The sequence below is a fragment of the Chaetura pelagica genome, unplaced genomic scaffold (assembly GCF_000747805.2).
Source record: "Chaetura pelagica isolate M959 unplaced genomic scaffold, ChaPel_1.0 scaffold269, whole genome shotgun sequence".
NCBI classification, from domain to species: domain Eukaryota; kingdom Metazoa; phylum Chordata; class Aves; order Apodiformes; family Apodidae; genus Chaetura; species Chaetura pelagica.
Genome location: NW_009954705.1, coordinates 779,700 through 793,905, shown reverse-complemented (window position 1 = coordinate 793,905; position 14,206 = coordinate 779,700). Strand labels below are relative to the sequence as shown.

The window sequence follows — 14,206 nt, the reverse complement described above, 5'->3', positions numbered from 1 at the left end:
GTGGGGTCAGATTACTTACCTTGTTGTTGATCAACTGGAGTAATATTTTTTTGTGATGTGGGAGTTCAGATATTTTCACTTGGAATTGGAGGGTCTGACGTGAATTAATGAGTTGTGTACCAGGTTCTTTATATGGCCACTTGTTGAAGGACAAACACCATGTACTTCAGGTATTTTTGTTAGATTGTAGGTCAGACTGTTGAGGAATCAATGTGATTGATCCTTGAGCTAGAACAATCTTGTTCTATTGCAATTCTAGCTAACATGTTTTCACCCACAGTTGACCACTAGTGTGAACATCCATTCAGTGCCGGCCTCTTGATTTAGGGCCAATATGGAACGTAATTTTTTCTGCTTCTTGAAAGCATAGAAGTTGTAGGCCTGGACTGGCTAAGCAGCTAGTTTAAGATTATTCTGTATGTATGGTTATTAGAAATAATATTATTTTGTCATTGACATTTAGGTCAATCCTGAAACAATTTTTTTCAACTAAAAATAATCTTTTGATTATCCAAAGTGTCCATGTCCATGAAGCTGGCATTCTGATGCCAGTTAGGTATTATCTGTCCAATCATAGTCATGTGCACTCAGGTGGAAAAACTTCAGGCATAAGATTTTTCCCATGTCTTTCTGATGCATGAGCTTTGATATTACTGGGAGATGGGACAGCTAGCATAGGATAGCTGCTGTAAAAGTTTTTTCAACACTTTATAGATAATACAAGGTTGTGCTTAAAATATTCCAGTAAAGATAGTGTGAAGAAGCACTTGTTTTTTACTGTGGAGTTTTTTAGAACAGTGTGGGTATGGTCATGCAGATCTTTTTAATTTTAACAAGAGTAATATACTCATGTTTAAGCATCTGTTTTTCAAAACCAAAAAGGAATCTAACTGCTGAGTAATACTATTTTTTTTCTAGCAATTTTTCTTGATGTCAGTCCACTGTTTGATAAACTGCCAGACAACTTCCTAAATATTCTTGCAAGTTTTTCTTGCCTTTCCCTGTGCCTCTTACAAGAACTCTCAGGCTGTTTCTTCTCTTCTTGTGTTTGGTTAGTATGAAGCCAGTATCAGGCAGTTTTTGTCAAAAGACTGTTCGTGCCTACACAAACCTAACATGCATGTACACTTGCAATCTGTAACAGAGCAGTCTGGAACGATGTTGAAGAAGCTCTTCATACATCATGGTGTATTTCATGACTTGGTATCCAAATTTAAGCTTCACTTCTGCTGACTCAATTCTATTTTATACATCTTATCTTTGTTCAAGCTCTGAGTATTAGAAAGCAATATCTTGCATTTTCAAGTACTGGCAGGCTGTGTGGGTACAGTGAATTGTGATATCCAGTATTTTTAGTTTGTTAGCCATGGTGTCTTTTGAGATGAATTTACAAGAGCACATAATGTCTACAAAATATTGGGTTTTTTGTATGCATCATTGTTGCATTAGTCTATACTGCAGTGTTCGTACTAGTGGTGGCAGAGCTCTTCCTGTGGTGCTGTCTCCTAGTGTTGTATCCCCTTTGAGCTACCTTGGACTTCCTTGCTCTTCATCGCCACTGCTGTGATTCCTCGTGCTCATGGCTGGAGAGTGTGGAAAAGCACAGCAAAATATCTTTGCCCTTAAGTGTTTCAGTCACTGTTCTTCTTGCAATATGGATGAGAATGAAAGTGAGTGGGTTTTGTTTGTTTTAAAGCTTTGTCCTTTGCAGTAAAAGTAGAACTTAGTCTTCTACTCTCTTCCGTGCAAACCTGACTGAACTATATCAGGTTTTTATGCATTGCTGAGAAGTGGTAAAGTAGCCCATGCTTACTGCAATGAAGATGTGCCTCAAACTACACTGACCATAAAATGGAGATTGAATTGAGTCCTTTGCTTCTGTTGTCTAGAATCAAACAAACACTTGCTGGAAGTTGAAATGTATCAAGTCTTACAGTAGCTGAAGTAAAGAGAAGATAGAAATTATCTTTGTAGCTTTAAATCTACAAAAAGCTACAAAGACATCAGTCTCAGACATACAGAAGGAAGCTGTAGTAGTAGTAGTACTTGTTTTTCAATTTCTTCTAGAAACTGGCTGAATAGGTAGCACAACCTGAAAAAGTGTAATGAAATTTAAAAACAATGCTAATCTAGAAGTTGTAGCATTAGACATGAAAACCTTGTCTTCGGGTTTCAGGTATTTATGTGTTCGCTTCTCTCTCTGCCCGTTTAGCATCTTATATACAGGGTCAGTGTCACTGATTGTCTTCAGTGATTGATTTGTCCCCCCAACACTGACATCAAATACATAGTTTGAATCTAGATGTGGCTTGTAGGATGTAATAGTATGTTCTGCGTGAGAAGTCTGTGTATATCTTGCAATTCAAATTTTTGGCTTTTTTTTGAACGAGTCAGACTTGACGAATCATGCTGAATGGCTAGCTGTTGTCCTTTTCCTTCCTGTCTCCTGTCTAAGGGTGCTGTCACCACTAACCTTTGGCCCATTTCAGGCACATTTGACAAGGGTGAAGAGATACAGTTACTCATGTTCAAGCAAGCATCTTGGGGCAAAAAGACATCTTAGAGGAAACAGACCCTGTTTGTGCCCAGCTGAGGGAAGCCTGGAGTGCACGTACCTCAGATGTCACAGCAGAGAGGCTTTATGAAAACTATTGCAGGAAAATTTTACAACTAACTCTGATACAGGTATACATATATGGACATATATTTACTGCTTAAAGAATTATTTGTTTACAATAAGGTTTTCAACCTGATTGTGAAATCTGCACTTAATGTAAATTGATGTTTGCCAGAGTTTGCAGTTGGCCGGAAATGGATATGATGTAGTCACTCCTGTTCCTTGTAATTGCACTGTCTGCTCCGAAGCAGGAATTAGAATACGTAAACATTGATGATCAGGTTAACAGATTCTGCAGGAAAGAGTATACAGAAGACTTGTGCTGGAAGAAGTGAGAATTGAGAGTTTCAGCAAGTAAAGAAAATACATGGAACCTTAGCTGCAAAGTGAGGAGGTGGTAGAAAATAAAGCAGAGGAGAGAACTAAAATAACAGAGAAAACAGCAGTGTTATGGTACTCCTTTATCCAACTGTCTTGACTTGCCCATGTGGCAGAGTTGGCAAGATAGAACATGTGCTCTGTCTCAGCCACTGCATTTCATTCTGGCATCATGACCAGAATCCACCTTGATCAGTGGACTGGAGAGTTCAGGCACGTGTTCTGTTGTGGCAAGCACATTAAGTTTGGAGAAGTATGTATTAAACAGTTGGGGTAAGAGCTAAAACCACAGTAGGGAGGTTCACTCATCTGTTGGAGTTCTTATCAGGACCATATTTCATCATAAATATGTCAGTTTGGGCCCAACACAACAACAAAAGGAACAGCCTCATGGCTGCTTACTCAACTCTGCCCCCACACACACACTCTGGGATGAGGACAAAGCTCCTGGGTGGAGAAAAAGGACAAGGAGGGTTCTTCACCCATTAAGGCCCTGGGCAAAACAGACTCACCTTGGGGAAAAAATGATAATTTAATTTCACACGAAGCAAACACACACAGGACACAGACAACACACAGAGCAGGGCTTGCATATGTTACCCCACCCCTCCCTTCTTCCTGGGCCCAAATCACTTTGATCCCGGTTTCTCTCCCTCCTTCCCCCCAGCGGCACAGGGGGACTGGGGATGGGGTTTAGAGTCAGTTCACAGGCTGGTGGTTCCTGCTGCTCCTTCCTCCTCAGGAAGGAGGATTCCTTACGGTCCTTCCCTGCTTTCCCATGGGGTCCCTCCCATGGGGGGGATGGGGGTTAGAGTCAGTTCACAGGCTGGAGGTCCCTGCCACTTCCTCCTTCTCAGGAAGGATTCCTTACACTCCTTCCCTGCTTCCCCATGGGAGAGAGTCCTCCACGAACCTCTCCTTCATGAATCCTTCCCACAAGGTCCCGAGCTGCTCCAGCCTGGGCTTCCCACAGAGTCAGGGGCTGCTTCAGGAACAAACTCCCCTGGCACCGGGGTCTTCCAAAGCTGCACAGTCAGAGTCCACAGGCAGCAAATCCTCTGGCCACAAAATCCAAGTCCACTGGCCAAGTTCACCCCTCCTGGTGCCTTCAGGGAATGTCCCACCACGTTTGTCCACGAGTGCAGGGGCACAGCTGCCATCTCACCATGGGTTGCAGGGAAACTTCTGCTTGGGCACCTTCTTCCCCTTCTTCCTCAATGACCACCAGCACTGCTTTCCTCCTCCAGCACTGCTCTTCTTCCCCCCTCCTAGCTCTGCTCAGGTGTTACAGCTGTTCTTTCGTACGTCTGTTGCCACTCTAAGGGATTTTTGGCTGGGTTTTGGAAGCAGGGGGAGCTGCTCATCTTCTTACCAGAGCCACTCCTGTGGCCCTTCCCCCACTACCAAAAACCCACCAGACCAAACCAGAACAATATGACACTAAGGCGTAAGCATGATTGTGGCTTTTGTCATCATTTTTGTAGATGTAACATGCTACAATATGGTAATAAAATATGAGTCTGTACATTTGCTCTTTAAAAAGCTGGATTTGTAACACTGCTTAGCATACTAATTAACTTGGACAAATTTGTTTTAAATTTGCATCAAATTATGAATTTGACTCTGAATAAATATACAAGAAATGTCAAATGTGAGACACGAAGAAAAAAAAATCCTGAAGTTGGGAACCTGTAAAGTAGTATTTATAGCAGCACCGAGAATTATGTTTTGGGCATATTACTTGGTTGGATATTTTAAGTTATATAAATGTTCCTTTTTCTTTTTACCTGTATGGATACATAGATTTATCTTGCATGTTCTAAGCACAAAGAGACAACGAAACGCAAACTTGGACTCTAGTCTTGCTGACATAATTTTTAGCTGTGTCAGTGGGGATAACCGACTGCATTACTAAAAAAGCTTGAATATTTAGATTGGTCATATATAAAGTCTTCGTATTTACTTTTTAAACCACCAAAACAACTAATTTGCATTAAAATGTCTAGGAATTATTCAGTAAAAATGTGGTAAAAGGATGTCTGTCCATTAATTCCTCTAATCTACTTTTTCAACTTTGATAAAGCAAAGATGGTGTATAAAAGCCTTGTATAGGGGATAGCTTTTGTTTTCTGCTTAGGAAGTTTGCAAAAGTTAAATGCTTTTAACAAATTATTTATTTCAATAAGGTCTGTCTGATTTTTCAGTTGAGGGGGAAAAAAAAATTGACATCTTTTTGTAGCATAGAACCAGAATGGCTCTACATAGTAGACCAGAACCAGAGAACATTTTTACCATTTTTCATAAACTCAAATTCTTTTCATAATTCCATGAAAATGGGAAATTATAAAAAGCAGCATACTTCTTTTATGAAATAGGAATTATGTGAGTTTAAAAAATATGTGAAACATGCGACGGTGTGCCGTTTATCAACAAAAGCAGTTAAGTAACTTTATTCCTTTTTTCTTTGTTATTTCTTCTCCCTCTGTATTGTGGGTGATTAGATAATTCTGATTTTTCTAAAAGATTAATATAATGCTTGTGACTCTCTGTACTTTGTAGGTAGTGAAAGTTTTCTAAAGTCAACATCAGATCCTCTCTTTAATCCATCTGACAGACTTCCTGTCTTGTCTGCTAGTGTAGTTCAACCTTTTTAACTAAAAGTCTTTGAAAGTGGTAGTTTTGATCTTTTTGGGACCCCACTTAGTACTGTTATGAGATACATTGCACCAATGCTATTGAAAGTCCATCTGATCAGAAGAAACTGAAGCAAAGGCACCTGATATCATTAACAGCATTACTCCAGGAATTCTCTGGAACTATACAGTATAAAAACAACTTGTTGGCAGTCTTGTTTTTTTAGCAATATGATTTCCTTCTGTGTTGTACAGCTAGTCGACTAAGACTGGCAGCAATTGGAGAAGAATTGTAGAAGCATCAATACATCTTTTCATGTTTTGAAGACCCATTCTGAGCTTCTTAACGTGAGAGTAACTTGTCTTTTACTTCAGTATTCAAAACAGGAGGAAGTATAGCTGTATCTAGCTGCTTTAAAGGAAAGTATGTTGTGTATGCTCAGTAGGGCTTAAGAGGATGGGTGTGGTAGACATACCAAATGTGAAGAGAAGGTAATTTTGTGCTATGCTATCATTTTCCTTGCAGAGATGTTTTTACTTTGTACTCAATAAAAAAACCTTTTGTCTTAGCTGCTCATGGTTAGAATATACAGGACTATGTCTTCAGCTAGTTAGTTGAGCACATATCACTGATTCTAAGTATTTTAAAAATATGAACTGAAGCTATCCAAGTATTTCATAGTTAGATAATCAAGTTGTGTATTTAGCCCAGTGCTGGGTGCATTTTCATTAGTGTTTTAGTTCAAGTAAGGTGTGTGCAGTTCTGAAGTGATTCTCCCAGACATCCCAATTTATCATACTGTGGTTTGCATCTTGGAGTGGTCTTAGAATGCACAAATTAGATTCCTTGTGGCGGAAAATAAATTAAGCAACACAGTTCAGCTGCAGCTGGGTGTTCAGTCACAGAGCCAGCCTAGAACTAATCTGGGAAAACCCCTCTGAAACCCAAAATGTGTATGTCAGATTATAAGTACCAACTGATTTGCTTTACAGATTGTCTCCCATTAGCTTATGCATATGTTAGCTGTTAGTGTGTCCCAGGAGTAATAGTTTGACACATAGCACCAAAATAGTGTGACCTCTGAGGCAGTGGGAAAAGGCAATAAGAAAAACAAAAATAGTATTTAAAAAATATTTTCGTTTTAGCAATTGAAAAACTAAACAATCAAACAAAAACTCCATCACATCTCTGCACATTCCTCCTTCCCACTCCTTTCCATCGAAATCTACAGTGTCAGGGGTTTTTGTTTAGTTTATTTTAGAACTTTGGGAGAATGTATATCTGTAAAATTTTAAAATGAGGAAAATTCAACTGTACTTAGGATTCTACACTTTCTTCTCTCACTGTGTTTTCTGGGCTTTAATTCTACTAAGCTGAAATAAAGCTCTCATTTGGTCAATGTTAAATGTGTTAATTTATAGAAACATTGAGCTGTTTTGAAAATAAATTTGAGAAGCTTAATTAAGGGACTTCCATGGTAAAAAAGGTTTCTTGTCCCTTCAGTAAGGAATTAGCATCCAAGGGGATCTTTGATAAATTGATAATATAGCTTTTTTCTTTAAGTTGATGGGGGAGATAAGCAGTAAGTGTTCAAATGATTTGAATGTGCTTAAACTAAGATTGCTCATAAATAATTTACCTCATAGAGTTTACATTTAAACATAAGATGAAATGGGCTCTAGTTCAGCTTTATGCCAAACTTTCCTCATGTGTAAGAACATTATTTTCTAATAATTGATATTTTAACATTGTTTCCAGAATCACTTTCAATACCAAATAGAAGTTAAGCAAATTTTTATTTCATATTATGTTCTTGTATACACACCTTAGTTGCTGATCTTTCCACTGTGTTAACTATGACAAATACTTTCTGTATTCTGTGTTCTGTATGCTGTATAATTATCTCTGTGCTGGAAGGGGGGTAATGTTGAGCAGTGGTTGGTATATTATAGGTTTTATACTGACGTGATGCAAAAACTGGTAAATGCCAGTTCTATTGCGATAGCAGGTTTTTTGGACTTCTGTTCCTCTCACTACTGGTTAGTGGCCTTGTGTGTTCTTCAGAAGAGAAGGGAAGCTAGCAAAGTTGATGATGTTCCTTTCTGTCCCCTGCACTATGTCAAAGCCAAGTTGCTATGTGGGGACTGAGCACCTCTTGTATGGGTTGTTCAGTGAGACCCAAAAAAGAGAGGTTCATCTTGGCACCTTTGCACATCCCAGTAAAGTAAGCAGAGGAAGAAAGGTCTATGTCCCAAACCCAGTAAGTCGGTCTTGGCTGATGGAAAGAAACAGGCTTTCCTTCTGCCTTAAACCTCTGCTGCCCTCTTGTCCAGAAGATGACACAGTACCATAATGGGGTGTTGCAGTGCTTCCCCTCTGCAACTGTGATTGCATAATGAAAAAGTCAGCTGGGGTGGATAGTGTGTGCTGTAGTGCTGAATGGGAAACCTATTGTAGCGAGGAATAGTTGGGTTTTAAAATAGCTTTTTTGTGTCAGGTGTGAACATGCATTTTAGATTACTCTCAAGCCCCTGCTGCATTATATGTTTTCATTCTTCAACTAGCACACTGTGTACAGTATAAATGATAACTTGGAGGGGAGGAATAACGTATTTTGTGATAGACAAAAAGGGAGCTGTAGAGGGAAGTCTAAGTAGCTTGAGGGGTTTTGTAGTGGTGTAAAACATTCATGCTGGTTTGTAGTAATAAAACAACTGCATTCAGAGATGGGTAATGTCATGCTTTCAAATCATGTGAAAGTCTAAGCCCTGAATCAAACAGCCTTGAATAATCAGAAAACCATAACTATAGCGGAGTATCTTAGCATGTCTTTCTAATTGCCAGGTCAGGATCTTTATTGCACCAGAAAACTAAATCCAGTGTTCAGGTCTATACAAAGCAGAAACATCAAAGTTTATACTATAACAGTCTTCCTTCCAAAGGCAGAATGAAGCAGCTGCACCACCCTTTCTTTGAAAAGAGAATTTCCTAAAAGCCTGCACTTGAATTTATTTCTTTTTAAAGAAGTAGAGATTTTTAAAATAGGATAAAAAGACATTCACAGTTCCTTTGTTTTTTTCTAGTTTATTTGTAAATAGTACCCACCTTACCAGAGCTTATGGGTGTATTTCAACAAGGCTCCAAGACTTAAGTATTCAGAAGTTGTGGAGTGCTTTAATCTTCAGTGAGGCTTTATATCCCTTTGCACCAACAGTGTGATTGGAGAACAGCTTCTAAAGTAGCAAGCCCTGCAGACAAAACTCAGTAAAGGAGAGGCTTTGTCATAATTGCAAGGGATAGGACTGGTGAAAAATCAGCTGGGTTTATGTCATGCATGGAGCAGAGCTGTAGTGTCTCAAGTGTGGGGTTACAGGATCTTTTGCTGTTTTTTGGTTAGAGTTGTTACTTCCTAATGGGCTTATGGCCCTCTGTTTCCAGTTTCAGAACTACAAAACTGGACTGTGTAACCACAATTGTGACATGGCACATACAACATAATAGAGTTTAATTATAATTTTGCACATTTTTATACAGTCCTAATTTTAATTCTGTCCCCCTTCCTCTTATCTGTAATTAATCTGTGAAATCCTGAATGCTGCTTTTAATGCAGGTTGTGATTTTGATTTGATTTTATTGTTATTATGTCCAGGGCTATTTGATACATCTTTGGTGTAAAGAAATAACTTGTTGGGAAGGAGTGGTCTGTTTTGAAGTTTCTTTGCTGTGTACTATGTGCTATTTTAGCTTCATGTAGGCCTGACTTTAGACAGGAATATTCATGCTCATGTATTGGCTTGACAGAGGCGATACATATATGTCAGTGTTGCATGCAACAAAAGGGATTTAGCGTTGGATAAATATGCATTTTTTTTCTAAAAGCAATCAGTATAAAAGCTTATAGATAGCTAGGGTTTTTTGTTCCCTGAATTTTCAAGAGTAGACATTTTTCTGTCTCTAAATAAGAAACTTCTCTTTCCTTTGAAACTCAATGTTTATTGTATTTGTTCAGTAAATAGCCATTGGCTGGAACCACAAAGTAACCAAAGTTACCTTCTCTGACTTCTTTTTGAGGATCAGACCAAACAGATGTGTTGGGCAAAGGCTGCAGCATTTGTAATGTGCACCAACACTAGCTGTACTGTGTTGTCTTTTAATTTTACAAACTTCAAGATATTTAGCAAAGCACTTTGAAGTATATTTTCAGTGTGAGTAGAGGAGTTCTTTCTCTTCCTTTAAGCAATCTGCACTTTTTAACTTTCTCTGAAATGTGCTACACAACATGACAATTGCACTTGTTAAGAGGAGCTCACCCTTTGGCTTTTTATCACCTGGTTTGCAATACTATATTAATACAGTCTGAAAATAAATATAGAACATTGAAACAGTGTTATTGCATGAAAATACCTGAAAATCAGGTAACTTACTTTGAAGTGTTTTTGAACAGAACATGTTTGGAAACGCAGATCTCTAAGGTGTTGTGGATTATGCTGAAATAATTTTCTTGTGGTGGAAGAGTGTTAGGTTCTTTATTCTAACTATATAAGTATAAAGTTATGGCATGGAAGACTTGCTGTCTGCTTTAAGAACTGTGTGAAATGATTTTGTGGACAATCTAAACATCCTGAGAGTGCAAATCAACAGAGAACTCAAAGGACTGATTTTTCTGCATTCATAGCTAATATTATCCTCCCTCCGAGGATATTTGTCTTTGCATTAAGCAATAGACTAAACAAGTTTGGTGAATTTGCCAGGTATTATTGTTGAGATGCATTGCAAACTCTGCTTTCGTCCCCCTTCATACTAGAGAAAGGAAGGTATTTAATCTGTTTTCAATATTTAGTCTCTCTATTATTTTTGGTTTTCTCCCTGCTGACTGGAGAGAGCTTCAGTATAAGTAAATTTTGTAAGCTTATGGTCTGAGATCTGAAGATACTGGTTAGGTGTTAGCAAGACTAACTATGACCAGGGTGGTGTTTGGTTTTGGGTTGGTTTTGTGGGGTTTTTTTGTTGGTTGGTTTTGGTCATTTATCTGTGCCTAAAAAACTTCAGTTGTTTTTCTCAACCAGTTAAATTCACTGTGTACATAGTTGCAACACTAATATTTTACTGCTTTTGATTTTTCTAGGGCGCCAATGCCTCAGCTTTGGAGAAAGAGATTGGTCCGGAACAATTTCCAGTCAATGAGCACTATTTTGGTTTGGTTAATGTAAGTTTGAATCTATAACTTCATTGCTTTAAAATGCTAGGAGTGTATTTGTTAAATTACCATACTGTGACTGCATGAATAATGAAAACACTGAGAGATACAGTCATTGAATATGTTTCAGTGTTCAGTATACTTGTTGAAATATGCTACTGAAATAATTGTTGAAATTGATTTATTTAATCTGTATTTAATACTTAATTTTAGGGTATTATAAAGATCACTTTCTTGCTATTAAAATGTGTCTTAAAAAAAAAGCTGTTCAAATATGTAGCTTGTAGTTCATAGTGTGCCAATCCAAGTGAATATAATGAATAAATATAGTAAAAGAAAAAAAAATCTCGAAGACTGTTGATAATGTGAAATGTTCATATGTGGTAGTTGTATTAAGATTTTTTAAAAATACTGATCCCAGTGGGAATGCAGTGGTGGAAAAAATATACTAAATTGTTCAATTAAATCCTTAGCTTTAGGGAGTATTTTAAATTTTAATTTTTAATATTACCAATGAAAAGTATATCTTGGTAAAAATTGCATTATTCTGAAATGAAATATCAAATTATTTACTAAAGCTTCAGAGCGTATGGATATAAACCAAGCTGGCTTAACACAAGCTATCATCTTGTGTTCTTAATGAAACTAATTACTTGTAATGCTGTCCAACTACTATAACATATGACTACCTCTAGGTTCTTAGCACTATGGCTGAAGAGTCTACAATGAAACTGTGTGCTGTATAGTCAGTAAATGCTCTTGCTGACAAGCGGACTTACTTTTGTCTCAAATGCCATTACTTAAATGAGTAATTTTTTTCCTTTCTCCTTAAAATTGAAATACTTTCAAAGTAACACATTGTTTCTCTGAAAATAGAAAATACAGTAGCTTAACTATTAATACTTGTTAGATCTGTAGCAGAGGTTAGGCTTTCTGACAAGACTGTTCTTTTGTCAAATCTGTTATTCTGTTGACAGATAACCTGTTTTCCTCATTTCTTCTCCAAGTCCAGAAAGGATTGAAGACTTAACAATAGAATTGTGTTGTATGCCTGTTCTTGAAGTTTTACATATTTTGTACCCTTAAGGAAAATTTCAGTAAAGGACAGTCTTGCTAGTATATAGTGAAAGATCTACAGGTTGTGGCTTTCTGTGGTTCAGATGGAGTAGGAAATTTGAGGGGATGTCTGTCTTTAGGTCACTACCCTCAACCATAAACATATGAGCCAGGCAGCTAAGATACCTCAGAGTGCTCTTAACTTTTTGTGTAGTACAGGAATGTGGCTTATTTTAACTTCAAACAAAAAAGTTTTATGGACTGATTTATTTATAAATGGTAACAAACAGTAAAATAGATTTCCATTACATCTATATCACACTGGTTCTGTGTTTTTCAGGTACAGTGTTTGGCTAAGGAAATCAGTTGTGTTGTTGCTTAGTTGTGCAGATTGTGTTTGCTAACACCATATGTATATGCCATCAACGTGTACTAAGCTTGCAGAATTTAAATCTGTCAGGAAGAGGAAAGGTAATGACCTCTTCATTAGCAAAACTATGGCCATTCAGAAAGAACAGCAGTGCTAATGATAATTAAAAGAAATAATAGCTAATTAGATAACACATTAAGATTACTATTAGATTCGGAAGTAGTAGAAATCACAATTTTTGCCTTCATTGATTTCTCTAACTGTTTTATAGCAGTTACAAGAAGTGAAGCTCTTAAAAGTTCATTAACATTTACTACTAATTTTTTCTAATTTGTCTATTGATTTTGTTTGTCCTAATTTTACAAGAAACTGACATAATGTGGAAATCAATAGCTCTCTTCTAACTGTGTGATAGCTAGCCATTTGAGATGTCTGGACTGCAGGACAGGATTTTAGTTCAAGGTGAATGTTCTGAAATAAGAGATCTATCAATGCTAAATGTCCAGAGGTAGTATAAAAGAAGAGAAGACAGAAGCACTGTCTTATCTCCTCTCCGTCTTTGTGGTGGAATCTAGGAATTATTCAGCAGATGGGCTGCAAGACCAATTTGAGAGGTAGAGGAAGAATTAAGAAAGGGCAATTATGGGAAGCATATGGAAGACCACGTCGTCGCTGTTGTTTTACTTTTCTTAGATGTGCACGTGTTTCCTCACAGAAACAAGGAAGGTTAAAATAACTCTACTAGATATAGTCTGTTGCCTTCTTCTGAATGAGGCTGAAGAGTTTCAGTAGCCTGTACAGGCTGACATTTTCAGGTATAAAATTACAGTGACAGTCTTTTTTAGAGTTTTCTACGGTTACTTTCAGGCAGACTAAACAAGCATTTCATTTTCCTACAATTATATTTTTAAAAAAGCCAGCTAGTTTCTATAGTTTATAGAAACTAGGTAAATATCCATCTAGATTTGAATAGCTTGAGGGGCTTTCAGTGCATGCATTTTGATATTTCAGAGTGGTGTTGTTACACTGTTACTACAAAACATACAGATCGTGGTTGCAAACTTCACAGAATCACAGAATTGTCAGAGTTGGAAGGGACCTGTAGAGATCATCTAGTCCAACTCCCCTGCTACAGCAGGATCCCCTGGAACACATTACTCAGGACTGCATCCAGGTGGGTCTTGAATATCTGCAGAGAAGACGACTCCACAACCTCTCTGGGCAGCCTGTTCCAGGGCTCTGTCACCCTCACTGTAAAGAAGTTTTTCCTCATACTCAAATGGAACTTCCTATGTTCCAGCTTGTGTCCATTGCCCCTTGTCCTGTCACTGGGAGCTCCTGAAAAGAGTCTGGCTCCATCCTCCTTGCACCCACCCTTTAGATACTTACAGGCATCGATAAGGTCTCCCCTCAGCCTTCTCCAGGCTAAACAGTCCCAGCTCTCTCAGCCTTTCCTCATAAGGGAAATGCTCCTCAGTCATGTTTGTTGCCCTCTGATGGACTCTCTAGTAGTTCCCTGTCTCGAACTGGAGAGCCCAGAACTGGGTGCAGTATTCCAGATGTGGCCTCCCCAGGGCAGAGTAGAGGTGGGAGGAGTTGAGAGGTGTGCTTTTGTATTGGAGTCAAAGATGGGAAGAAAAGTAATAATGGTCATAAGACCAGCATTTATTTGTGTAACAGATTCCTCATTTGCATAGTCTAGAAGCCTCCCCACCCTTTTTACCCCCTTGTTCTTTAGTACTTGTACAATTAAAATCTTCTAAGGAATGGAATTTTTTATTTTAAACATTTTAGGTGACCAAGATTGATGCTCAGGAGTCTTTTTTCAGACAATTTCTGTTGCCTCCTATCTCTGAATTAGGTTGAAGAAAACCTTTCATGAACTTGATCTGCTTGCATTTACTTTCTTTCCACAGGCATGTAGGTTAACATGCATTTATAATAAATTCATCTC

The 14,206-nt window shown here is 38.0% G+C and overlaps 1 protein-coding gene across 1 annotated transcript in view; it reads left to right on the top strand.

Moving 5' to 3' along the window:
• The first annotated feature begins 334 nt into the window (after positions 1 to 334).
• USP12 (ubiquitin specific peptidase 12) overlaps positions 335 to 14,206 on the top strand; it is a 34,563-nt gene continuing 20,691 nt past the window's right edge. Inside the window, 4 exon segments of the mRNA XM_010005649.1 lie at positions 335 to 341; positions 919 to 993; positions 996 to 1,051; positions 10,755 to 10,835. Of these exon segments, the coding sequence (XP_010003951.1) occupies positions 335 to 341; positions 919 to 993; positions 996 to 1,051; positions 10,755 to 10,835 (219 nt within the window).